Source organism: Leptidea sinapis, chromosome 25 (assembly GCF_905404315.1).
Source record: "Leptidea sinapis chromosome 25, ilLepSina1.1, whole genome shotgun sequence".
NCBI classification, from domain to species: domain Eukaryota; kingdom Metazoa; phylum Arthropoda; class Insecta; order Lepidoptera; family Pieridae; genus Leptidea; species Leptidea sinapis.
The window spans coordinates 2,423,040-2,450,449 of NC_066289.1; the positions used below are offsets into that span (position 1 = coordinate 2,423,040).

Genomic DNA, 27,410 nt, shown 5'->3' on the forward strand with positions numbered 1-27,410 from the left:
CTGCCCTCTTCCAACGTATTCCGACGATCTTGACCAGATTGTCGATCCGTCTTGGGGGAAGGGCTACCAGCACTGCGTCTTCCGGTACGTGGTCGCCATTCAAGGACTTACTACCCCACCGGCCGTATATGTCCGTCGAGGACTATGTGCCCTGCCCACTGCCACTTTAGTTTTGCAATCATTTGGGCTATGTCGGTGACTTAGGTTCTCCTACAGACCTCCTCATTTCTGATTAAATCTCGCAGGGATACTCAGTGCTTAGCACTCTGTGCGACCATGGGCTTTCACATCAGGCCCATAGTTAGCGACCACGTCTGCGTACCATACATAAGTCATCACTGGCAACACACACTGATTGAAAACTTTCGTCTTCAGATACTGCGGTATTTGGAACGAAAAGATTTTACGGAGCTTCCAGAACGGGCTGCGTTCGGGACGAGATTTTAGCTACTTTAAATAAATTAAAAGAGACTAACAGTTCAAGAATCAAATCATTCCTTACAATTAAAGAAGAAGTATTATATTGTACCAACAGAATAAAGTTGATCAGAGTCATATAATATGTATGTTGTAGCAGTAGTGGTCACTAGTAACCACCGATAGTGAGTTTCTCAACGGTTGAACGCTTATAAGGAAAAAATTACGAATATTAATTTACTGAATTTTGCGACTTTAAAAAAAGAACCCTCAGTGTCACTGCTCATCTCGTCACTTTTTACTTTTACTTTCTTATAAAAAAAAATAGATAGTGAAAAGAAATATGTTATGGTAGACGTAAAAGAAACGAAAAGAGCGAAAACCAAAAGTTATGTTATTTTAGTCATAATGTAGAGTGTACCAAAATCTAGTAGTGGATTTAAAACTGTTCTGCAAAAATATTACATGGCTACCTGAATAAATATTGTATTGAAACCAAATGTTTCTCAATTAATCAGTCATTTTGAAATTTATTACTTTTCATCAAAAAGAAGGGTTAAAATTTTACAAGCGGGGTAGTCCATGAGTGACAATAGTCTTAAGGACCAAAACTTTCATTTACGACCGGACAGGGCGGATCGTTTGTCGCAGAGAAAGTTAAGGAGTAATGACAAAAGAAATATATTTTGTTTTACTACAAAGCCATTGAAAGAAACTTTATGATACCTTGATATAATAAAATAGTGGGAAAGTAAAGACGAAAGTTCTGTCAAAAAAGACGACCAAAAGGAGCCGTAAAAAACTAGAAGACAATTTCAATTATTTGAAATATGTAATGATACTTTTTTTTATTTCAAATGGTATGCTTTCTATATTAGTGAAGTTAAACATAAGAATAAAATGTTACTTGTAACTTATTAACACCATCATCAAACGTCATCATCAAAGATTATACCATCTAAATTTTGTATTTTGATAGAACCCATACAGTTGGCCTTACCAATTTTCGTGTTTCAGTCCTGGGTTCATATCTTTCTTATTCTGTGGCGTCGTAATGAAGAGTTTTATTTAACTCACAAAAAAAAACGGGTTACACTCCGGGGAAGGACATTAACATTAACGTTGGAATGTTTTTGGAATAATTTCGCACGAATTGTTTTATTTATCATATTGTTTTATTTAAAACTACTAGCACTTATGTGGTTAAATACAATATTCATTTATTGCGTTATCGCACACAAAAATGACAATTTCTATCACAAAAAAAGGTTAATTATTAAAATTGATACTTTAAAGTATTAATACTTCTTTGGAATAGATTAGATGATATAATATCAGAATAAGATCAAAAATTAATTACATTTTTGTAATAATTCTGTAGCATCCATTTGCGACTTTAAAAAAAGAACCCTCAGTGTCACTGCTCATCTCGTCACTTTTTACTTTTACTTTCTTATAAAAAAAAATAGATAGTGAAAAGAAATATGTTATGGTAGACGTAAAAGAAACGAAAAGAGCGAAAACCAAAAGTTATGTTATTTTAGTCATAATGTAGAGTGTACCAAAATCTAGTAGTGGATTTAAAACTGTTCTGCAAAAATATTACATGGCTACCTGAATAAATATTGTATTGAAACCAAATGTTTCTCAATTAATCAGTCATTTTGAAATTTATTACTTTTCATCAAAAAGAAGGGTTAAAATTTTACAAGCGGGGTAGTCCATGAGTGACAATAGTCTTAAGGACCAAAACTTTCATTTACGACCGGACAGGGCGGATCGTTTGTCGCAGAGAAAGTTAAGGAGTAATGACAAAAGAAATATATTTTGTTTTACTACAAAGCCATTGAAAGAAACTTTATGATACCTTGATATAATAAAATAGTGGGAAAGTAAAGACGAAAGTTCTGTCAAAAAAGACGACCAAAAGGAGCCGTAAAAAACTAGAAGACAATTTCAATTATTTGAAATATGTAATGATACTTTTTTTTATTTCAAATGGTATGCTTTCTATATTAGTGAAGTTAAACATAAGAATAAAATGTTACTTGTAACTTATTAACACCATCATCAAACGTCATCATCAAAGATTATACCATCTAAATTTTGTATTTTGATAGAACCCATACAGTTGGCCTTACCAATTTTCGTGTTTCAGTCCTGGGTTCATATCTTTCTTATTCTGTGGCGTCGTAATGAAGAGTTTTATTTAACTCACAAAAAAAAACGGGTTACACTCCGGGGAAGGACATTAACATTAACGTTGGAATGTTTTTGGAATAATTTCGCACGAATTGTTTTATTTATCATATTGTTTTATTTAAAACTACTAGCACTTATGTGGTTAAATACAATATTCATTTATTGCGTTATCGCACACAAAAATGACAATTTCTATCACAAAAAAAGGTTAATTATTAAAATTGATACTTTAAAGTATTAATACTTCTTTGGAATAGATTAGATGATATAATATCAGAATAAGATCAAAAATTAATTACATTTTTGTAATAATTCTGTAGCATCCACGTGTGGAAAAAGTATGTTTCCACGATAATAAAATCCAATTCGATGAAGATATGTCCATAAAATTTAGCAGTAAAAGTCACAAAATTTCAAGACTTTGTTTTTGCCAGAAGGCCTGTATCCCAAATTTTGATGAGTCATATTGAAATCGAATTCTTGAACAGAATAGCTATTGGACCGGTGGCCATAAATTTGAATCTTTGTAACCCATATTTCTATTGCATTGTGTTCAATGTTGTATGCAAATTGCTTCAATTTGGCTTTCGATTTCTGTAGCACCATAAAAACTTTAAAATATGTTAAGACCGTAGCAAACCTTCTTAGAATCAATTCTCCTCGAGAGTAAATGTGAGTTATTAGAAATTCTATATTTATATTGATGAAATCACGTTTTATTTTAAACATGAATTTGTTTGCAAATTATATTGTTTTAACTCTATATTATTTCTCGAATGAGTTTTCTTTTTGAGAATGTGGCTACTTCTATGATTTTTTATCACATTTCATCATTCAAACATCATTTGAAAACCTGTGTTTAGATGAATTACGTATGTAGAGATGAAAAAAGGATCAGACATAAAACTCCCAATCTGTTTACAGTATAATCAACTTATTTATTATATTATTAATTAATTTATTGCTTAAATTAATAATAATATAAGACTAAATTCGTTACTATTTTATGGTTTTTATTTACATTTTCTTATTTTTTCATTGTTATTACGTGACTGATTAATATCGCTGTCAACTAATTGCGCGAGTCACCTATAATATACAAGGCATTTTCTCAGTTCCTGTAAATTAAACAAATGCTGCAAAACTACAAACAATTTTTTTTCAATTAAACAGTATTATAATAAAAAAAATATTAAGCCTTATGTATTGTTCTGATCAAGTATTAACTAGAATAATGTAGAGCTGTTTCAATCGTTGGGACCAACTACTCAATGAAATGCTTGGTCGCTTAGCGTTTAGGCATAAAAAGGAATTTTTTTCCTCAAAATTGATCACTTTATAATTCTTTTTGATGTAATTTCTGCTACCGCTTCGGAAAAAAAAGCGCTCCGAGAGAGAAGCGTTCCGTTGTGACGTCGCTTCATGCTATATCTTCTACATCGTTTATCATGGGAATGCTCCAAAGAGCTTTTGCTTAATTTCTGTCCGTCCCCGAATTCCACCATCGCACCGCACGCCAGATGTTTATATTTTATAGAAGCCTGACGAGATAGTCCTCGTCCTGTAATCGTTTAACACCACTCACTCTCACATCACAAATCACACACCTACAATAACACTACATACAAATAGTCACACACTTACACATATATTTACATACATATATCACCGCACACGCCGGCGAGTGCGTAGTCTCTTCAAACCTAGAGTCCACTGGACTAACAGATATATTAGATCGTTAGTGATCTTCTCTCCATCCAGTCTAGTGAGCAGGCGATCCAAGGTTCGAGTCTCCTTCCGAGACGCCCCGCGCCTGTGAGCTACATTTTCGGCCTCCAAGATCCCGGCTTCGCTGTAAAAGCCTTCAGGGCTATCAGCACAGAGGAGGTTTTTAGTCGGTACGGGGTATTTACATCCGAGCCCGACATATGGGCCTCGTTTCGGGGTCTTCAATACGTAAATGTATTTTACTCCTCTCGAAAAAAAAAAGCCAGATGTTTAAATATCATTCCCACCAAATGTTTGTCATGGAACTTTCGTTCACGAATATTCAAAATGTTCAATGAACGTACTTGTGTCTTCTATCTTCTTTTTATATCTTAAAAAATGCGTGTACACCCTGCTAAAGAGCCAGCAAAACTCCTGTGATTCCTCTGGTGGTCAAGACAGGTTGGACGGCTGAGATCATTTACCGTAACGTGAACCGTCATCTCTGTTTGTCGCCCCTAGGATAAAAACGACTAATCGAATTTCGTTTCTGAAAATACAATTACTCCATAAAATCTCCAGCTAACCTGCGATGATACCATGATAAGAATGGGTGTTGTATGTGTTGAGAGACTTATAAACCTTACAAAATGCTTAAGAGGATATAAACTCTACTTTTGAGAGACAAATATCGATAGACGTTGGAAAGTAAGTGTGAAGATGTAAGAAAATGTGAATAAAGTTATTTATAATAATGTGGTCTACGCTCAGTCTGTGAATCCGGCCTGATATTAATCACAAAGCAAGCCGACGTCAAATGATTGCGTTTTTAATGATGTGAACTGATATTTTGCGTGTTTTAATTGTATGAGAACAGTAGAACTACAACTAACGCAGCAATACAAGCGCTTTTCTTATACGGACAAGTGTGGTCATCTGTTGCTAAGATCATTTTTAGGGTTCCGTAGCCAAATGGGAAAAAACGGAACCCTTAAAGATTCGTCATGTCTATCTGTCTGTCCTTGTATGTCACAGCCAATTTTTACCAACTATAAGAACTGTATGGTTGAAACTTGGCAAGTAGATGTATTCTCTTAAATTTTGGGTTTCCCCATACTTAGAACTCAAACTCAAAATATTTTTTTCATCAAACTCATATGTGGTAACTATGGATTGGTCTTTAAAAATAAGATTGAGTTTTCTAATATCTTTTTTTTCTAAACTGAATAGTTTGCGCGAGAGACACTTCCAAAGTGGTAAGATGTGTGTGTCCCCTCCTGAAACTTCTAAAATAAGAGAATTATAAAACTAAAAAAAAATGTATGATACACCATGCAAACTTCTACCAAAAATTGGTTTGAACGAGATCTAGTAAGTAGTTTTTTTTAATACGTATAAATGTTTAGAGTTCAGTTGTACTGTATGATTTTGAGCAAAGATATTTTTGCATTTTCCATTTAAATAATTTAATTTAATTTTCCTCTTAATATAACTTTTATATTATGTTACTTGGTGCTACGGAACCCTACATGGGCGAGCACTCGAACTAGGCCGCTTTTTTAAATTGATAATAAATTTGTATTAAGACTAAAAAAGTTGTTATTATTGGTCAATTTCAATACAAAATACAACTAATGATTGACGTAAAGAGCTCATTAACCAACAAGAGAACATCAAGTTTATCTATTAAAAAACTAAATAATATATTATAATATGACCTTCAATAATCATGCTCCTCTATTGCGATCTATAAAAAAAGGTAGCTGAAAAAAAATTAAGTGTCAGCTCCAACGCACGACTGGAGTTTACTCCTCAAGAACGATTGTCTTTGAACAGGTACTAAACAACATCAAGTCCAATGGAGTCGGTTACAAACAGACAATACAACAGAACGGCAACGCTTTTGTGATTCCTCTGGTGTTGCAAGAGAATGTGGGCGGCGGTGATCACTTAACACCAAGTGACCCGTACCCTCGTTTGTCCTCCTATTCCATAAAAAAAAGAAGCTAATAAGAGCGTATTAATTAAAAAATGAAATAAATCCTTAACGCTCAAAATATGTCAGGAAATGCCCAAACACAACTCCTGTTAAATGCGGAGCTCGAATCTATTCTGACGGTAACTTATTAACAGAAAGTTGTATATAGTACATACGGTACTAAAAATACATAAAACTATTCCTTATAATAGTACATTACTAAATAAGAGAATTAAACACACTGTTGCTCATGTACCTCACACCAAAACATCGTTTGCAAGTATACAGTATGAAAAACGTGCGGCCTTACTGCATAATAAAATAAATAAACTAAACAATATATATGAAAAATCATACTATGAATGCAAGAAAATAATAATTGAGTGGATAAGGTCATTTAATTATGAAGACACAGAAAACCTACTTATAGTTACGTACTAAATCTTTAAGTTTTCTTTCAAAGTAACACACACACCCACACACACACACACTCACCAATACATACAATCACATACATACATACACACACCCACACACACACAGCACATTAAGTTTAGATTACAAATAAATAAATTTTTAGTATATTATTGTTAGTAGATTTTTTTTCCCTTAGTTAATTATGTATATGTTAAGGTCAACTTATCTATTATTACACCTCATTATTATGTTTTTGCTATGGAAGAGCGGGGCCTCCTACTACAGGCAACTCTTTGCTTAAAAGGAGACCCCAACACTGATTGTATTTTGTATTTTGTTGTAATAATAAATAAATATTTGATTTGATTTGATTTGATTTCCAATTTTAAAAGATCCATCAAGGATGTTACATTTTGGCACACCCTAATAGGTATATTAAACTACGTGCGTAAGCTATCACGCAGTATACTGTGTATTACACACACACAACACACACAACTGAAAAGTGAAAGGTGCGCGAGAACTAATGCGCACCAAAAACGTTACTATCCCATTTGATGAGTAGGTTTTACTCTCCATATTTTTCTCATACCGGGCGCCTTGTATGAAAATTGCTTCTAAAGGAGTAAACTCCAATAAACCCCAATAACAGAAATCAACACTCTAACTTAAGTACCTAGCCAAAATATTATCGAAATAAGAAATCTAATTTCGAATTTATTTGTCCTTTCCCCGTGACGATTTTCTCTTCCTTGAGAAGTCTAGGATGAATAAATGAGAGAGGGTTCGTCTCTAGGGAATCAAGCAACATCAAATTATCTGTCTTCACTTAGGTATTTGGTAGTTTGACCTTTATTTCTTAAAGTAATTGAATCACATCGCCAGCCATGTCTTTATTGTCTTCAACTTTTTTGTTTGTTTGATTTATTAATTATTCACCTTCGAAAGAGGATATCATTGAGAGGTGTTAGCTGAGGCCTTTTTCAGGTGTAGAACTTCTAAATAAATATTTTTGTCACGCTAACGATGGTAAGAGAATATCAGTGCAATAAGTACAGATGCAACTCCGAGAAAAAAACATGAGTAAAAAATTAAAAGATTATAGTAACGCTCTTTACGATTTACTTCCCCCAAACCAATTGTAAGTAAATTTGAGTTGACGAGACGAGTAGGACTATCAGCTGGTGGTAATTGATCCGTCCTGCCCATTATAATGCAGTGTCGCTCAGGATTCTTAATAAGCCCAAAATAACTGAGAAACCATCTCGCAGAACTATTTTGAGGATCAATTCACCTGTGTCGCGATTATGCAAAATTATAAACGATTATAAATGCTTGGACCCATTCAGTGATTCATTGCCAAGGTTTCGCAAAAATGTAAAAAAATGTATTGTAAATAAATAATTTATAAGTATTCTTGATTTGTTTAATACGTTTATCTCGACTTATTTAGTAGATTTTGTTAATTTCTTAATTTCATTACATTATAGAATGGTTGTTTTATAACTTATATTTATTTTATGTAACTATTTCACACAATATAATTTAGCATGCGGTATTCACCTTAAAAGGTAATGCATTTAGTAATAAGACCCTTGTAAATTAGCATAATAATAATAATTATAAATGTATTATTGTAATTACCACTGGTGAATCTAAATAAATAAATAAATAAAAAATAAAAAAATATCTTAGTCCATAACGTGAAAAAAACTCTGATCTATAAAACAAAAAAAGTATAAAGCAATAAACAAGATGTCGTCTAAAATTTTAGTGCGAGGCCAATACTTCGATAATAGCGTGTAATAGAATTTTAATGTAATTTTCGTCAGTTTTTGTTGAATTATAATGTAACTAAGAAAAAGCCCTTCCCAAACGTAATTAGATTAAGTTTGTACTAAAAAAGTTGTAATGTAATCGTAGCTGGCTTTTGTGGGAGCATGAAACAAAGTTTTATTATTTTACTTTTTATGACGCACTAGAAACTCGATGAATTAAACGCGAAATGGTACCGGGACTCCATAATACTTTATAGTTATTTTATTAATGTAAGTCAATCGTTTTATTGTGTCTCGTAAAATGTGGATGTGGAATTGAATCCTTGGGCATGTGAGATGCAACTGCAGCCAGCAGTTAATATTTAAGAACTCATTTATTATGTGATTAACAGCTAGTATCCTTAGGGATATGAACAAATTCTCAAGCGTTTTTTTTAGATGTAATTATCCGGACTTGGAGGTGAGTCTCGTCATTTGTGATTCGTATTTTTGTATTCTTTGGCCATCTTAATTATTGTATAACATCATCTCTTAAGTCAACTTCTTCTATGAAGATTATAATATCCTCGGAAAAGGTGGCTTTCACAAACTCTCTTGAGAATTCAGCTTCTAGATGGCTACTCCTTTTGGCGTGGATAGCACTACATTATACTTTATTCGACAAATTCATCTTTTTTTCATGATTGAGGGGGCAGATGAACAAGTGGTTGACAACAAGAGATCAGCAATACTAGTCAGCAAGATATACGATACCGGCTTTTGAGAAGGGAATATTTTAATCGGTTCGGAAATGAAACAGCAAGTAGATGATAATACAAAGTGCAAATACGAGGCAAAAAGGTTCTAGATAAAGGGTTGAATTTCGTATTTCGACAAGATGTCTGTTAACTGAACATTTGCTCAGAGAACTACCCGCATATATGAATGCGGTAGAAGACGCAGAAATACCCAACATATCAACGCAACACCAAAAAATCAAGCTGATCACAGATGACGTGATCGCCCATGAGTAGCGCCGCTTTTCCTCGCAAAATCTACACTTGGGAATCTTACTGAACCCTACACCATGTTTGTTTGAACTGGAGTAGCCAGTGATCGTTAGTACTTTTAATTTCTAGTCTTCTAGTATTAGGTCTCTGTTTATATACAAAACCTTTTCAGATTATTTTTATCAATGCTTATGTTTATAAAGTTTCTCTTAATATTCTTGTTCCTCTATCAGTGCTATTTGCATTGGTTTCGGGCTTTTACAATAAAGCTGAATTTTTCTTGTACAGCTCATTATTGAATATTAAATAACACCATAAACTGGCTATATACGTAATATAATAACCTCTTCGTTTTTCTAAGTCAGTTACAAAAATATCGACGTCAAAATTATATTTGATAAATGATTAATATTCTAACTATATTATCCGCTGACGGGTTCTATTACATGAATTGTTTAAATCACATTTTTATGTGATTTATTGCTTGTAGGCGTATAGGCATTCGCCGCCTATACGATAATTAAATTTAACCTTAGGCGAAAGAGGAAACTAACAGGAAAACAACTATCAATGGGTTTACGATCACTAGGAAATTTACTTGACACACTTAACATGACACTCGCTCCTTCAAGCTGCTAAACTGTTTAAAGCTGATCATTATATTATGTTTTGTTAGCACTTTCATATGAAATATATAGTACTGTAGATTATTGAATTTCCTATAAGTATTCTTCTTCTTCGGTTCACTCTTGACAGAGCGGTCGTAGTCATCCTGAAGTGAAATCTTTTCGGGCAGATGTGATTCGCCCCACGAGAATTCGCCACTTTCCTCTGCTGGCCGATAGTCTGGTTCACTTGTTCAGTGGACCGCCCACAGCAGACTAAATTTGGTCGGTCCATCGCATGGGCGACCTTCCTCGGCCTCTGGTGCCCTCCACTTTGCCCTGCACGACAAGGTGCTCAGTGGACTCACTCTCGCGCCGGGAGACGTGTCCGAAGAACTTAAGAATGCTCTACTCTGTACTAACACCGAAAGGCTTTGTTTTATGCCAAGTTCTTGGAAAATGGAGCCGTTGGTGCGAAACTCGGTCCATGAAACTCCCAGCATTCTCCTCCAGCACCATATGATGATCTCATGGCACGGTGGTTAGTAAGTAAGTAAATCTTTAATTGGAACAAACATTACAAATAATGGGAAAAATATACAAAATATATTAACAAATAATGTGAACAAAATTTGAAAAAACTATCTAAATAATTATGAATATAAAATACATGCCTAATCTAATTAAAACTGATAAACAGGAACGAAAAACTAAGGTAAGGCTTATTTTAGATCAACATAATAAGGTGGCTGCAGTGTTTTGTCCCAAAAAGGTTTGCTATTTAGCATAATTAGTGGGGTTTAACCTAACACTGATTTTCAGTAGCTACCTTCAAGTGATGGCCGTCGCGATTACACAGCCAGTTAGTAACCCTGATTTCTAAAATAGGAGTCTCGGGTTTAAAACCAAATCCAAAAATTCTTTTAATATATTTGTGTCCGAGGCATGTATGTTTAAATATAATGTTTAAGTATGATATACAAGCACATTAGATTTTTTTGGCACCCATAGTACCTACCTACAGACTAATTCTAGCTTGGGGCTAAATAAATTGATTGAAAGTCAGTATATATAATTATTACTATAACATTACCTGAGATATTTTCATGTTAACTTTAATACGCCCTAGTTTTATAAATAAAAAGGTAATAATAGTACTTTTGGCGAGATGGAGTGGCGGTGTTTTGTGTCTATAGTACCTAAGCAAAGTAGTCTTAGGTAAAATTTAAGTAAGTAGTATTGATTCCAGTTAACGTAATCGAAAGATTAGACACATTCGTTTAAATTTGTATAACCTTACTTTTTTTTTCTTATATTTTATCTTTTGGAACGAACTGCAAATATATCATAGCAAGATGCTTATACGACTACTTCTGTAATCAGCCTATTTATCAGGCGACAGAACAATGACCCACATCAATGATATGGTAGAAATTTGTATGCCAAACCCCGACCCAACACCACTTTATTTAAGCGGCTGCGCTGGAAAAAGATTAAAAGTAATGTTATGGATATGTTTGGCTCATAAAAAATATACGGTCTACGAAAATTAGGAAGCACTCGATCTTAAAAGTTAAAAGGTGCTTTTCTTGAACAATAACTATAAAATACGACTCGATTTCTACTCAATTTATTAGAGATATAAAATAGACCACCGCAACGATATAAATTAATAGTTGTTTTCTATTTCCGTCACAGTATCCTTTAGCTTGCACCAAAACTTCATAGGTTGTGTTAGATATAAATAAATACTCACAACTTTAATGTCGATTTAATGAGTGCCCCTGTGATAATTGCTGTTAGCTGACACATAAATACATTCGCGCCTTATATATTACGCAGTAAAAGTGTATTTCATAACTATGATACGTAACCGGAAATGGGCCCATTAGTAGCCGTAAATTTAACAAATTAGTGTTAGCGTATGACAAAGTAAAATTAATGAATACTCGTCTCAGGATTTTTTATCCTTAGTGCGGTCCCTAATGATGAAGCACATGTCGTCAAAGAAGCTTCTGTACGCGACGAAAGTTTTTTTTTGGTTAATGTTGATCGTATACTAAAATTTGAACTTAAATTTTATTTGTTTGAGAAAATTGATCACCAAGCTGAGATTGTTTTGAAAGGGATAAGTTGGTGAGAGCGCTAAACGCTAAGACTTATTTTATTTCTATGAACTTTTACTAAAATTTATTGTAAAAAAATAGATTAGGGCTAATGCAATACAAAGGTTGAAGGTTGGACTAAAAATGAACACCAGTAAGACTAAAATAATGACTAACTTAACAAAACTCAATATAAAAATCAAAGACGAATTTCTAGAATATGTAGAAGATTACATATACCTAGCCAAGTTATCTCTATGGAAGTTCAAATGACGAAAGAAATAAATCTCAGGATTGCAACAAGTTGGAAAAAATACTGGTCGTTAAAAGAAATTATGAAGTCAAAAGACTTAAGTATGTATATAAAAACGAGAAGTTTCAATACCTGCATTTTACCTTGCCTAACATATGGCTGCGAAACTTGGACCCTAACCAAAGCATTGAGAGAGAAACTTGCCGTTACACACAGATCAATGGAGAGGAGTATGGCCGGTTATAAACTGCAGGTCAGTGTTTCTTATCTGATAAGATAAGAAAATAAGAGAAAACATAAGATAAGGAAAATTACGAAACTTACCGACGTACTCAAACGAATCGACCAACAAAAGTGGAGATAGGCAGGGCACATGATGCGAGATAAAGTGGAGAAATAGAGCAAAAGACTTACCGAATGGTACCCAAGAGATGGCAAAAGAAAACGAGGAAGACAGCACACAAGGTGGGAAGATGAAATAAAATTGACAGCAGGACCTAACTGGAGAAGAGTTGCCCAAAACAGAAAGGAGTGGAAATCGTTGGAGGAGGCCTTTGCCAATCGGCACGCCGAACTAAGAGACATTTTATAGTTTATACTTTTTAGCTTAAGATTATTGGTTATTCAAATGTTAAATGTTTTTTAGTTCGGAATTAAATGGCTTTATTATTATCATTATTAATGCAATACAAACTATTTCTTTTTCAAAGGTTACTAAATGAAAGTTTATAAAAATAAAATGACCTAAATGAAAAGATTTTTAGAATGTCTTAACGCACGTGATTTCGTATTAAATTGATGAGTAACTAGTTTATATCTTAGTACTTTTATAACTTTTAGTATACCTACTGAAATTTAAAATAGGCAAATGAAAACAAATTCAATTTTTGAATGATTATAAATGGTGTTTAGTCCTTAACGACTAATGTGATGACTTCATCAAGGCGAAGTAAATAATTCGAAATAAAACAATTTTTTGTTCATAAAGTAAATATATGTTGTATTACTCTGGTAAATTTTGCTCTAACTGATCGTTCTCCCTTAGTCGGCTTGAGCTGACTTTATCAGAACGATGGTTACACGGCCAGGTATAATACTTTAGTGTTATTAAAATATCCACAAATAAAAGTACTCAGGGCACCTTAAGAATAAAAAACTTCAAAAATATTTTCCATTCAATCCAAGTGGGCTCTGCCATATAATGATATCTCAGAGAAAATACACCAAAATATCTATAGAAAAACACGTAAAAAAAGATTTTTCATAGGGGAGACAGACCTGTCATTCCACCATAAACCACGGTCCTGAAAATGCCAAAAACTCTCTTTCGCTTCTTCCACTTCCACAAACTCTTTCATTCTGGTAGGTACTCTCTAGATTATATGCTTTCCATCTTATATACTATAAATTCCAACATATTTATAGTTTCCATCTTATATACTATAAATATTTGCAGTCAATCCATTTTTAACCCACCCCGTCTACAAGATTAAACATTCCCAACCTTCAATTTTCAATAATTAGTCTAACTACGTCGTTTTAATCAAAATATAATTCAAACAATAACAGTTATCAAATAAACAAATGTTACTATTTTAATTAAATGAAAACTGTTGCAAACAAGTGGCGTAGAAATAATAATACACGCCCTGGATTCTGCTACAATACTCAGGGGGCACGATTTTTGATTAAAATTTCATAACTCGGCTTAAGCTGGCCGGGTTTTATTGTAAATTATGACGGCTTCTTCAATTTTTAATGAAAGCGTTAAAAGTATTGTAAGTACGACTACAAAGGGTTCGGTATTGTATTTAAAAGTAACTTTAAATTGTGATCTCACTTTGTGAGTAATAAAACTTAGATTATTTATACGTCAAATAGACAGCTATGAAAACGTAAAAAAAAACGTAAAAAATAGACTGTAGAAATAACGTCTATTTTGAGAAATTCACGCACACTAACACAAAATGTCATACAAATTGCGAGTGTAGGACGTAGCTTGTGACGCAAACTAAAATAATTTTACTGGTCTATTTTTATCGGTTGTCTAACAGCAAGAGACTCTATCTAGGCGTATAAACTATCAAAGGTTTAAAAGTGAATCAACTCTTACGGCCTTACAAATAAACTTGGTATAAAGTTATAACTAAGCATAAACAAAGAATATGCAAAATGTTTACAATATCGTTGACAACACTGTCAATACAATTATAGTTAGAAAGTATTCCGAATGTCAAGCAGCCTTGCAAATAAGCGCGGGAAACGTTATACGTCCGAATTAGCCAATCGTAAGCAAAATGTCTAATTATAAACATTTTGCATAGTCTTGGTTTATAATTAGTTATAAATATATGCCAATTTTATTTGTAAGGCCCTTAAAATATCGATAATATTATCAAATGACGAATGCTTAGACATCGTGTCTTAAAGTACATATTATACATCTTTAGTAATTCTTAATGATAAACAATGACGTTCTATGTTAATGATAATTTTCATTTGCTATCTATCTATTAAGGGGGTTTTGAAAAAAATGTATTAATTAATCAGAATATAAGGTAAGTATCAAATATCAAATTAATCTGAAAATAAGCAAAGGGTAAAATCTCATAACAAACGATAGGTTGTGATTTTGAAAACTGAACATTATTTAAGCTAAATATAATTCAGTTAAAACGTGCCCGTCCTGTATGAACACCATGTTATGTAAAAATTCAAAAAGATCTCTATAGAACTTTAGAAAATTTCCTTCTTTGAAAAAACGAACATAATATGTATATACATACTAGCTGACTCAGCAAGTAGGTATGTATTAGATGTAGTTCAGAAGAATAGATAATTCCCCGAGGCCCTTAAGGTAACAAATGAACTCACAAATCCCAAATTTTTAAACTTAAAGTGATTTCTTTAATGAACAATACAGATATGTCGAGGCAGGGTAACTCTGTACAAATGAATATTTATATGTCAAATCAGCTTTATATACTTTATATAATAACATAAATGCAAATAATCACTAGTATTTGTTACCAAAAATATTTCGGATCATGAAATCAATATTATAAAAGCATTTCTTAAAATCAATTTGAAGAAGTCATGCCAATAATCTTTACATTTTAGAATTTATTTTGAGACGGTCTAGCTGCCGAATTTATAATCTAATTATTCTTAAAGCAACAGTTCATTCAAGAGTAAAGGGGTATTATTAATTAGGATGGTAAATATCTTCTCCATTATTATCATTTTAATGGAATTATAAACTCAAAACCTATTATTCTAATGCATGATGAGTGAACAATATTCAATACTGTAATCAATTATCACGCGGTTTGGTGAAAAGTTTTGATATAATAATAATAATAATTCCTTTATTTCAGGCTACATGGCTCATAAAATAAATACCTTATAGTCTAACATACATATGATATATAACTTAAATCTACGTCACATTTTCGCGGCGATGTGAGGCGCGGGTTCGGTAGCTTCCGGCGGTCGGCGACGTCCGCGATACTTGCGGAACACGACCCCCTTCGGCCACAGCTGCACGTCCAGGAAGGTTGAAATATGTTCTGTCGGGACGCGAACAACAAAAGAGTTGAAGTCTACTGCGTGACGCGTCACCAACTTTTCGACACCCAACCGGAACCTTGTCTTCTCCACCAAGTACTGAACAATGTCGGAGGCCTTGGTGGTGTGGTGAAAGCGAGAGACGTAGATGTACGTCGCTGGGATTACGGGACGTGTTCGAATATCCGTCTGTTTGTCACTGGATTGTATCAACCATAATGTATTACTACGACCTATATAGCCGAGTGGTTAGCGACCCTACCTACTAAGCTAGAGGTCGCGGGTTCGAATCCCGGTAGGTGGTAGGCGTCATGGATATATGTATCTATGTATGTTTAAGTAATATCGTATTAACAATATCGATGTCTTGCAATCCATAGGCTATGCCTAATTTGGGGTAAGATAATTTGTGTAAAAGTGTGTAAATATTATTATTAATTACATTTGCCGCTATGAAATTCATAAAAAAATATTAGTAGTATAGTAACATAAAATAAGTATAGTATTATGTTTAGGAACCCCTTTTATGCAAGTGTTATTAAAATCATTATTTTCCTAGCACAAAACATGGGACACATTCCGAATTAAACCACGTAATAAAAAGGCCGAAAGTCAGGGATATTTCTGGAGCTAATTGTGATCTTCCAGATTACGAGCTGATGCCCAACAACATTCCGGACCGATCTTAGAATGCAACGTATTTTTAAACACGACTCTACAACAACAAATTCGATTTAAATATGTTGGTTAAGCCCGAACTCAAATGTGTGTACGCCTCAAATAGAATTGTTAACGTATATGCGTTTCAATGATTCTCTATTACAACCAAATATTTTTCGAGAGCAACGGTGCATGTGATTAAGGGATAGGACATTATCTGAGTAGCTTTTGTCCTCGATTGTCCTTGTTTTGCGGTCTGTGGTCCAAATTCCAGATAACAGAAATTGAATTGTGAGCCTTATACGATTTATTATAAAGAAGTAATTCCTATGGCGTATAAAATATTTATATTGAGTTACGCAAACCCAATACCGTTGCCTAGGCGAAAGCTGATCTCTTTTGGTGACATCTCCAGAGAACGTAAAGGCTTATCGAGTGACAATAGGACTTTTTTTCCTATAATGTTTGTGTTTAGAGAACGGTGTATTCATTGAATATTGCTTTGAGTTTAGAAGCTATTAAATTGCGCATAAGTCCTTTGTCGCACCATATGGCATTTTCCAGCAGATGGTTCTATTGTAAAAAAAACCTAAGCTAAGTAAGCTAATAAACGTAAGTAAATATTCCTAAACTTTTATTTGATACTTTATTGAAATAGTGTACAGCACGTCTATCAAAATTTGCACCCTGGTATAGTTATAAATGTAGAATTGTGCATTCAAAATTATCCCTAATTCATCCTTTGCAAAAGGGTTAATTTCCTAAATCAAAACTGAGATTTGGACAGCTGTAGACTACTGTGACATCAATTTAATGGTTAGACTAATAATAATGATAAGCATTGAAAAAACTACAAAAACCTATGAAGGCTTGCACCAACGAGAGACCTTTGTTCCTGAATTCCGTGATTCAACAGCTTCTGGGCATGCCTCGTGTAAATTGAATTAGTTGAAGCAGAGTATTTATGGTGCCACTTAACCTGGTCGGTAATTAGTTTTTATTTAGATTAAAAAAATCTTAGTGGAATGAGCATAAATAACTTCTAATTTAATAAATTTTCCGAATAAAAATTACTCATCGTGAGATGAATTGATGGCAGTATATTGGCATTTTGTATATTTACAAAACATATTACATTTTTTTAATGAAAATTAGGGACGAGACGAGCAGGACGTTCAGCTGATGATAATTGATACGCCCTGCCCATTACAATGCATTTCCTCTCAAGATTCTTGAAAAACCCCAAAAAATCTGAGCAGCACTACAACTGCTCTCATCACCTTCAGACATAAGATGTTAAGTCTCACTTGCCCAGTTATTTCACTAGCTACGGCGCCCTTCCGACCGAAGCACAGTATTGCTTACAAATTACTGCTTCACGGCAGAAATAGGCGTCGATGTGTCACCCATAATCTAGCCGGCATCCAACCAATTGGAAGGAAAAAATATTAAACATCCACGAAAGGTAAAAATCAAATTAAAAATCTTTTAGCTTAATAAAGTACATTCTTACCAAGAAACTATTATCCCCGAACGAGTTCCAAACAATTTTCATCGTTAGAGAACTATGGTAATGTTGATCCTTGAGATATCCACGTTTATACACCAGAGAAACATAAATACATGGGTTATCAGATAGAATCATGTGACACATCGTCCCTTGCTACGTAAAAACAAGTTTCCCCATTATTTCTACGCTGACCCGTCGGTTGTCGTTTTGATAAGGGTGCGAACGAATAACCGATGTTGATTTCGTTTTGATTTGTCCCTATATAGATAATGGGTATTTTATGTTATGGTGACTTACTGTCTTCAATAATTACACTTAGTATCACATAAGATATATAAAATGAATCGGGATCTGGTATGTTTATATTGCGTTTTGTTCTTACTTACGTATAAGAGTATAAAAATCTGTTACCAAAATTTATGATCGATGCTGGACTCGAACCTGCGACCTCTCAGGTTCCGTTCGAGTGATCTTTCAACTAACCCAACCGTTCCAGTGACTCAATAGCTCAGTTGGAAGAGCGCTCGGACGGAACTCGAGAATTTGCGGGTTCGATCGTTTATAAATTTTGATTACTATTTGACTGACTCAGCCTGGTGCCAGAGTTTGGCAGAATTAACAGTAAAGAAAACTCAAAACATTTGGATAATTATGGATTTCCGCAAAGTAATTACTTCAAAAAATTTTCTACAAATGTAATTTAATTAATCCCAGAAGTAAGGGTTATCACTTTGAAAATAGCAAATTCTTTCGTATAAAATCTGCTTTTTCTCATGGAAGAAGAGGACAAAGTAGCGAAGGGATAACCTGATGTAAAGTAATCTTTGCCACCCTCATTCTCAGATAGAAGAATTCTGTTGCTTTGAGAAAGGTGTACGCGTGTAGTGTGTAGGCTTTTTTAAGGACTCTATGTAGTATCGTACTGGAAACATCGCAACAAGAAGCTTATTCCATAGTTTGGTTGTACGTGGAAGAAAGTTTCTTGAAAACGGCATTCTGCACTTATTTAGTACAATTTCATAGCGCTACTGACAATTTATTGATCGTCGTGTATACTTGCCCATAAGGCCGGCAGAGCGCTTATAATTCCTTTGTTCTCTCGTGATTCTCTCGACACTCGCATTCTTGGTTGCCCTACTATTCAATAATAAAAGTTGATGTTTTAAGCCTATGTACACGCGAAGTATGTATTTCTCATTTACGAATTCTTGATCCTCTGATAATGATATCCGATCGCCTACTTAAATTAAGTCATACGCCATTGATTATCCCCTTCCTTTCTAGATTTTCTTTATTTATATTAAAAAATATCCTGTTTTATTAATAAACGCGAAGTAAAGTTATTCCAAGGTTAAAACTTTTTGTTTTTATCTTACCTTTGTCATTATAGTTATCATCATATATTATATACATGAAGAAGTAATTTTAAACTTTTAGTAACTTTTCATTGAGTTTAATAATAGACAGATCAAGAATTAGTTAATTATATTTTTTGTTATATAATATAATCAACAAAATGTACTAAGACATGCGGATACGGTGTTACATAGCGTTATCTTGTCTTTCATTACAAAAACACTATATGAATGCTTGACAGTGTCCTAAATATATTTATCGATATACTGAGTCGCTTTAATTTAAAAGAGGAATAAAAATAATTTTCTTAGATGAATAACAGACAAAAGTAAAAGGTAAGATAATAGAATCCTATCAATACGTACGAGTGATAAAACTTATACAAATCGTAACCACCTCAAAGTTAAATGCAAATAGTATTCTGAACTAAATTTAAAATATAATAAAATATCATCTTTATTGCAAGCCTATTATTAAATAATATAAAATAAATTGCCACGAGATTTACACTGATCCAGTTAGCAATCATATGGTTTAATATTTAAGAAGAATATAATAAGAAATACATATAGATCAAGCAGATATTTTTGATGATTTTTTAGGCTGCTAGGTAATGAAGTTTTGAAATGATTTTTGTGAATATTATTTTTAATAAAATTAATACTATTGCTAAATGCGAATGTTAGTTTTTCGTTTGTTTGTGACACTTCAACTCGTTAATAACCAAACCAATTATCAGTTTGCAGTCAGTATCAGTCTTACAAGATATAATATAAAGTTAAAGAGTTCCCAGACGTACTCGTGGGCTGAATCTAGTCTTTATATATAATATAATTCTTGTGTGCGTGTGTATGTCACTGAACTCCTCCTAGACGGCTGGACCGATTCTAATGAAACTTTCTGTGTGTATTCAGGTGGATTCGAGAATGGTTTAGATTCACAATTGAACTACCTCCTTAACGGCTGGACCGATTTTGATGATATTTTTGTGTGTTCCAGTGAATTTGAGATTGGTGTGTGTCTTCAGGTGGATTCGAAAATGGTTTAGATTCACAATTAAACTACCTCCTATACGGCTCGACTGATTTTGATGACTTTTTTGTTTGTTTCAGTGAATTTGAGATTGGTTTAGATTCTCAATTCCGCCCATATAATATAATTCTCCTGCTCATGTGTATGTTAGTGGACTCCTCCTAACGGCTGGACCGATTTTTCAAATTTAAAACATGTGTACAGGACAACGTCTGTTGGGTCCACTAGTTATTTATAAAAACATACCGGTGTATAAAGCATCCTTAACATATGAAGACCTGAAAAGGTTAATCCAAAAGCTTTTTAAATCTGCTTATATACTTACTTCTTGAATAATCTGGATTCAAAGATTCCGGATAATCAAACGCTGAAAGTTTCGGAACTTACTGATCTTACCCAAAATTATTTGCGATCGCTGGATACCAAGTTTTTACTTTAGTAATTGTAAGTAATATTAAATTAGATAGGTTAATTCATTTTGAATTTGGTAGAGTTATTTTATATAATGTTAATTTTAGTATCTACTTTATTCAACATAAGATTATATTACAAAATTTAAATGTGAAACTAATTGTCTCTTTTATAGAACGTCATTGCTTTCACGGATAAATGGTTTTAAAATATAAGGTTATGAGAAGAAGTACTAATAAGCAAGATGTTATAATGTAAATGATAGTAATTGCTATCTTCAAAATCGCAAATCCAGTCTCCTAGTTTGAAAAATAAAAAAAAAATATCTTTAAGTTTCGCAAAGACGTTAGAAGGTATATTATCATATATTATGTATAAGAAATTAAAAATAATATCATTTTGGTTGTAGGCGACCCATTTATTTTAAGGGGGTCTCGGGTTCGAATCCCGCTAGGTACAAATATGTATGATGAATATTATGAATGTTTTATTCCATCGAGTCATTGATATTTATTTATGTATATCTCTGTATTATCGTTGTCTGGCACCCATAGTACAGGATATGTGGGATGTCTACGCCAAATTTCGAGCTAGAAAATATGTGTGAAGTTTTTTAAGATAATAAGGGACGAGACGAGCAGGACGTTCAGCTGATGGTAATTGATACACTACAATTGCGCTCGTCACCTTGAGACATAAGATGTTAAGCCTCATTTGCCCAGAAATTTCAGTAGCTACGGCGCCTTTCAGACCGAAACACAGTAATGCTTACACATTACTGCTCCACGGCAGAAATAGGCGCCGTTGTGGTACCCATAATCTAGCCTATCCTGTGCAAAGGAGCCTCCCACTGCAACTGGTAAAAGAATAAGAAGTGCAAGATTATAATTATAATTCATATTTTTATCATTTTTTGGTTATATCTTTCTGATATTCGAAGCCTATGTATAATAATAAAGCCTCTGGCTAGATTTCTAAGAAGTACTTATGACCTTGATTCGGCTCAATTCAGTGCATAATTGAGAATGTTATGATACTATGTCAAAGATATAACATCAGTTTAATCATACATTTAAATAGATTTAAGTACTTGTATGACTTCGGAAAATCAAAAAATCATCAAGGTTTCTACAAATAACTAATGTATGTATTTTAAAAGATTTCAATTTGTTTTTATTTTCAAAGATATAATGAGTATAGTCGTTAATCGAATCCAACTATATTTTTTGATTTTATTATGCTTTGAGTTGGTTGGGATTTTTTAAAACATTAAGACACTAACGATTAGTATAGTCAATGTCGATTTAATTTTCATCTTTATTATATATGATTTATTTAAATAATAATATAAACAAACATAATGGAGCAAAATGAAACAAAAAGAAATAAAAGTTTGTAATTTATATATTTGCGATTTTTTCATAATAATTAATTATTTACAAATATATACAAATAAAATAAACAGAAAACATTTACAGTCTTTGCGATCTAATTAACATAACAATATATAAATGCAAACTATGTACATTAAGTTTTAAACTTTGGCATTTCATAATATTTAAATAAATGCTTGTATTGTATCCTTACGCTGAACTTTTAATAATATATTATAAACAACCTTAAAATTACTATCGCAGAAATGAGGAAGTGAATCCGTAAAATAAATTATTAATTTACACAACTAGGGAGCTAAATGTACATATAAATGCAGATATCATAATAAATAGAAAGGAGCTTAACATAAGTATCACGGTTTGGACTAAGAACGCTTAAACGTTTGAATGTAATTACCTGCGTTGGAGCATTCGCTACGCCCACATCTGTGCATGCGGTGGAATGCGGTGCGAGTGATCGCGTGCGTGAACACCGGAGGACACGGTCAGCCGGTCGGCCAGCCCTTCGGCCAGCAGGGGCGGAAGCTTCGGGGGCGGAGGCGGAGGCGCCGGAGCCCTCCCAGCCCCCACGGGCGACACCGACGCGTAAATATTCACAGTCGACCGATGATACTGACACTTCCGCAGATCCGGCATCGCGAACCGCAACTTCTGCCAAAACTGTCTATCACCCCACTCTACACACGTATTCGCCTTCAAACACAGCCTCAACTCGGGATCAATGTCACGGCTCGGTATGTCGCCTAGCATTATTATTATCAGTCTTCTTCGTCTCTCTTTTAATACTTCGTGGAGAGCCGTTTTGAACTCGAACCTACACCACTCGTTATTGATAAAGTTTTTTGATAACACTATAATAGTTCGTTTGGATGATTCGACCGCCTCTATTATTGTATCGGCCACGTACGCCGAGGCGTTGAAATCACGATAATGTAGGCAGAGCCGGAAACTTGGATCTGTCGATTCCAAACCCGGCGCGAGCATTTGAGCAACAAACGACTCGTCTTTCACACTATAACTAATGTAGGCGTCAAATAATCTGTCTTTATCAGCTTCATCATCAAATGCTGTGCTCTTATAGCACATTCTAAATCCACAGTGATAGTAAACCCATGCTCTTAGCTCACGTCGCCAATAAAACACACCACATATAAGAACGGAGCTTATCACGAATACGCAAAGCGATATCAGAAGTAATGGGAGGTAATCATTTATGACTTGGTTTTCGATTATCGAAGAACTCCCGCCAACGTGACTAGTACAAATCGTAGAGTTAAAGTCAGACATGTGAGGCCCCACTGCATTTGTTACGTTATCGAATGTACAGGTTATTCTGAAAGCATCTTCTACTTTTCCGAGATTGTATCGAAACCAGTTTCGGAATTTCTGTATGTATTGGCAATCGCAAGACCAAGGGTTGCGTGAAAGACTTATCTCTACCAAATATGGATTAAGCGTGAATTGCCACACAGCAAAACCATAAATATTGTTACCTTCTAGAAGTAAAACTTCCAAATGCTTAAGTTCGATGAATGTCCGATTGTCGATATAGTGTATTTTATTGTCTTGCAGATACAGCTCTCGTAAATTTTCTAATGGCAATAATTCAAACCCTAACAACTCCTTTATATTATTCTTTTCTAAATGCAACACGGTTAAGCGTTTTAGTCCACTAAATGTATTATTATACAAAGCATCAATATTTGAATTGTTTGCGTACAGTATCTTTAAGTTTTTACGACCTATAAATGCATGACTTGTTAAACCACCAAAATTATTTCCGTCTAAATATAGTTCAGTAGCGTCCATAGGTATGCTGTTGGGTATTTCTGAATACCCAGCAGCAGAGCAGTCCACAATATTAACCGACCACGATTGGTCGTGATAGCAAGTACAGTTCGAAGGGCACGTCATTTCACAATCACACGCGTCGAAATCACAACAATGACACAAAGTAAAACAGTGAGTCTTATACGTACACAAAAACTGTGAGGATTCCGCTTCAATGAGCGGAATATATGTTCTTTCACGATTATACAACAACTTGCAATATATGCTTTCTAAATCCATCACTCTAGGATGCTGCCTGAGATGGTCAAGTTTATTTATACGTTGTAACCACTCCATGGTACAGTCACATTGAAAATTATTTCCGCCAATATAAAATTCGGGCAAAGGCCGGCCCGGATCAACTGGAGTTAAACGAAGCGCATTGAAATCCAAGCTAGTGATCTGATTTGCATACAAATCGACTCTTGTTAAATTGGTTTTTCCAACAAAAGTTTGAGCCTCAACATGAGTTATTTGATTATCATTGAGGAATAGCAGAGCGACGCTGCTGGGAATCGAGTAGGTGGATATATTGACCAGTTTATTGAAGCTTGCGTCTAACGTTTCTAACCTTAATTCCTTATCCAAGCTGTGGTTGTTTCCTAATTCTTTGATGTTGTTATTGTGAAGATCAAGCCATTGAAGTCCCGTTGGTATGAGGGAGTAATCAAACCAGTCTATTTTGTTATCTGACACGTTTAACCACAACAAAGAAGGTATATTTACAAACAAATTCTGTATGTCTGTGAGTTGATTGGCATCTAATCTCATGGCTTGTAAATTTTTGAGCGCTTCAAAAGCATTTGGGTCAATGTATCTTAAATTATTTCGTGCCAAGTTTAATATTTGTAGCGCTGGTAAATCAGTGAAAATATCATCAGTTATATTCTCAATCTGGTTTCCAATAAGACGAAGTCCATACACATTATGTAATCCAACAAATCCTGGCTCCACCAAAGATGTTATCAGATTTTCTCCAAGATCGAGCGTTCTCAGCAAACGCATATTTCTTAGAGCAAGTGGCACCTTTTTCAGTCGATTTCCATTTAAATTCAAATCTTGTAATGAGGAAGTATTACGAAATGCTTCGGGGTGCAGTTCTTCAAGACGATTATTATCGAGAGATAGCAGAGATAGAACGTATAGGCCATTCAATGCATAAGCGTCGACATGAGTTATCTTATTGTAAGATAATATTAATGTGTGAAGATTATTCATTGGTGCAAAAGTATCGGCTGCAATATTCTCTAGCATATTGTGTTGGATATTCAGAATTTGTAGTGTGTATAAATCTCTAAATATCTTAGGTTCAAGTTTCGTTAGTCTGTTATTAGATAAATTTAGTAACACCATTCTGATAAGTCCTGCGAATGTGTTTTCATTTATCCATGTACTAGTCAAGTGGTTATGCGATAGATCTAAGGCCAATAGCTGTTCAAGATTAGCAAATAGCGTAGGAGAGAGCACACTTATTGAATTATTTTGTAAATAAATTTCTTTAATTACTGACCTACACTCCTTGAACAAGTCTTGAGGCAGTGCTACAATTTTGTTGTTCGATAGATCAATAATTTGTAATTGTTTCAAGCCCGCTAGAGCTTTATCGGCGACCATGGATATTTCGTTATCATGAATGTGCAATTCTTTGAGCCTTCGTAGGGCGTGAAATCCATTTTCAGGCATTAAAACAAAATGGTTATATGATGCGTCGAGTACTTCAATATCGAGAGAGCACGATGCATGTGGTATTGGTGCCGATGCAGTTGGACCTTCATGATCACTAATTAGAGCTTGATGCATTACTCTTTCTCTAAATCCCAAATCGCTTACATCTTGCAGTCTATTTGATGAAACATTTAAATAAACTAAGTTTGTAAGGGGACAAAATAGATTTTCAGGGAACGACCAAATGTTATTAAAACTGAGGTCTAACTTTTCTAATTGCCTTACTGATGTGAAACTTTCTGATGCAATCTCTAGGCTCATGGCGGCCCACTCAGTATTTTTTGTACGTATGGTTAAGTTTCGAAGATCTCTCAATCCGGACAAGACACCAGGTGGCCACCTCCCAATTTTACAATTGTCTAACACAAGTTCACGTAACTTCACTAAATGGGAAAAACTACGATCGTCCAAGGAGCTTTTATACATCATTTCTTCATTACACTCAATCCTTAAAGATGTCGTATGTTCCGAAGGGATAACACTAAAGTTTGTCGTATCAAACTCACTGTTGATCGTTCGCAGTTTACACGTGAGCGACACTTCGTGTGAGTCGTTAGGCCCTCGCAACCACCACTGACAATCATCTGGGGCTTCATATTTGAGCGGTAACGAACTTTGATCAGCAATATCAAGAGCCAATACGAATAGTAAAAACACTGAAGCTAGGAATGAGTTTTTGTGAGATGTTTGATTAAAAGCCATTTTGAATAAAATCAAACATGAAGAAGGACGGAAAATCAGAGACAAATAGCTTAATGTCATGTTTTTTCCATCGGCATGGGTGTGTTGCGTCCCTTTGCCGGATGTGTAGAATCCATCAATTTACTAATCAAAACCGTTTTAATTCAATAAGATGTCCTTGTTATTTCACTTAAACACTTTTTGAAACTCTTTCTAATCACAATTTCCATGTCTATTTCAAGTTTTAAAACTTTTCACTTTAACACACTAATTACTTTAATAACGTTTCTTGATTGTCCCCGTATTTTAATCTGTATTTGTTCCGTTTTATTGGTACATATAAGTCCGAAGCGTTTGATATTATTTTCGTATTGAAATTCGAAATATCGTTGGACACACGCGTACGTTCTCAGCGTCGAGCGGCGCGACCATACCTCGACGCTTCGTGGAGTCAACTGAATGCTAGTAAAGGCATTGCAGTCGTTGAGTATAATATGGGACGGGGGAGACGCGCGGGTCGCTGAGATGAGCCGACTGGTGGCGAATGTTCACGAGGCCTTATTACAATAAATTATTTTTTACTGAGCTTTGAGAGATCAGTCGCGCGTATGCCGAGCTTTGGACCTTGAGTATGAGCATCAGCTGTGAGATATTTTTAATTAGAATGGAGTTTAGACAATTAATAATATTATGTTTAAATGTTAACTTACGAATATGACGATCGGTATGAGGACTGAGATTGAAAGCTTTCATTATATATTTCCCATATATTAACTAGTATTTTTCAAGTTTG

At 34.2% G+C, this 27,410-nt stretch overlaps 1 protein-coding gene across 1 annotated transcript in view; it reads right to left on the bottom strand.

Moving 5' to 3' along the window:
* Positions 1-27,060, bottom strand: part of LOC126972206 (toll-like receptor 6) — a 157,930-nt gene extending 130,870 nt beyond the window's left edge. The window contains exon 1 of the mRNA XM_050818833.1: positions 22,779-27,060. Coding sequence (XP_050674790.1) covers positions 22,796-26,698 — 3,903 coding nt within the window. The 5' untranslated portion in view covers positions 26,699-27,060 and the 3' untranslated portion in view covers positions 22,779-22,795. The remainder of the gene's footprint in view (positions 1-22,778) is intronic.
* Between the last annotated feature and the right edge of the window lie 350 nt (positions 27,061-27,410).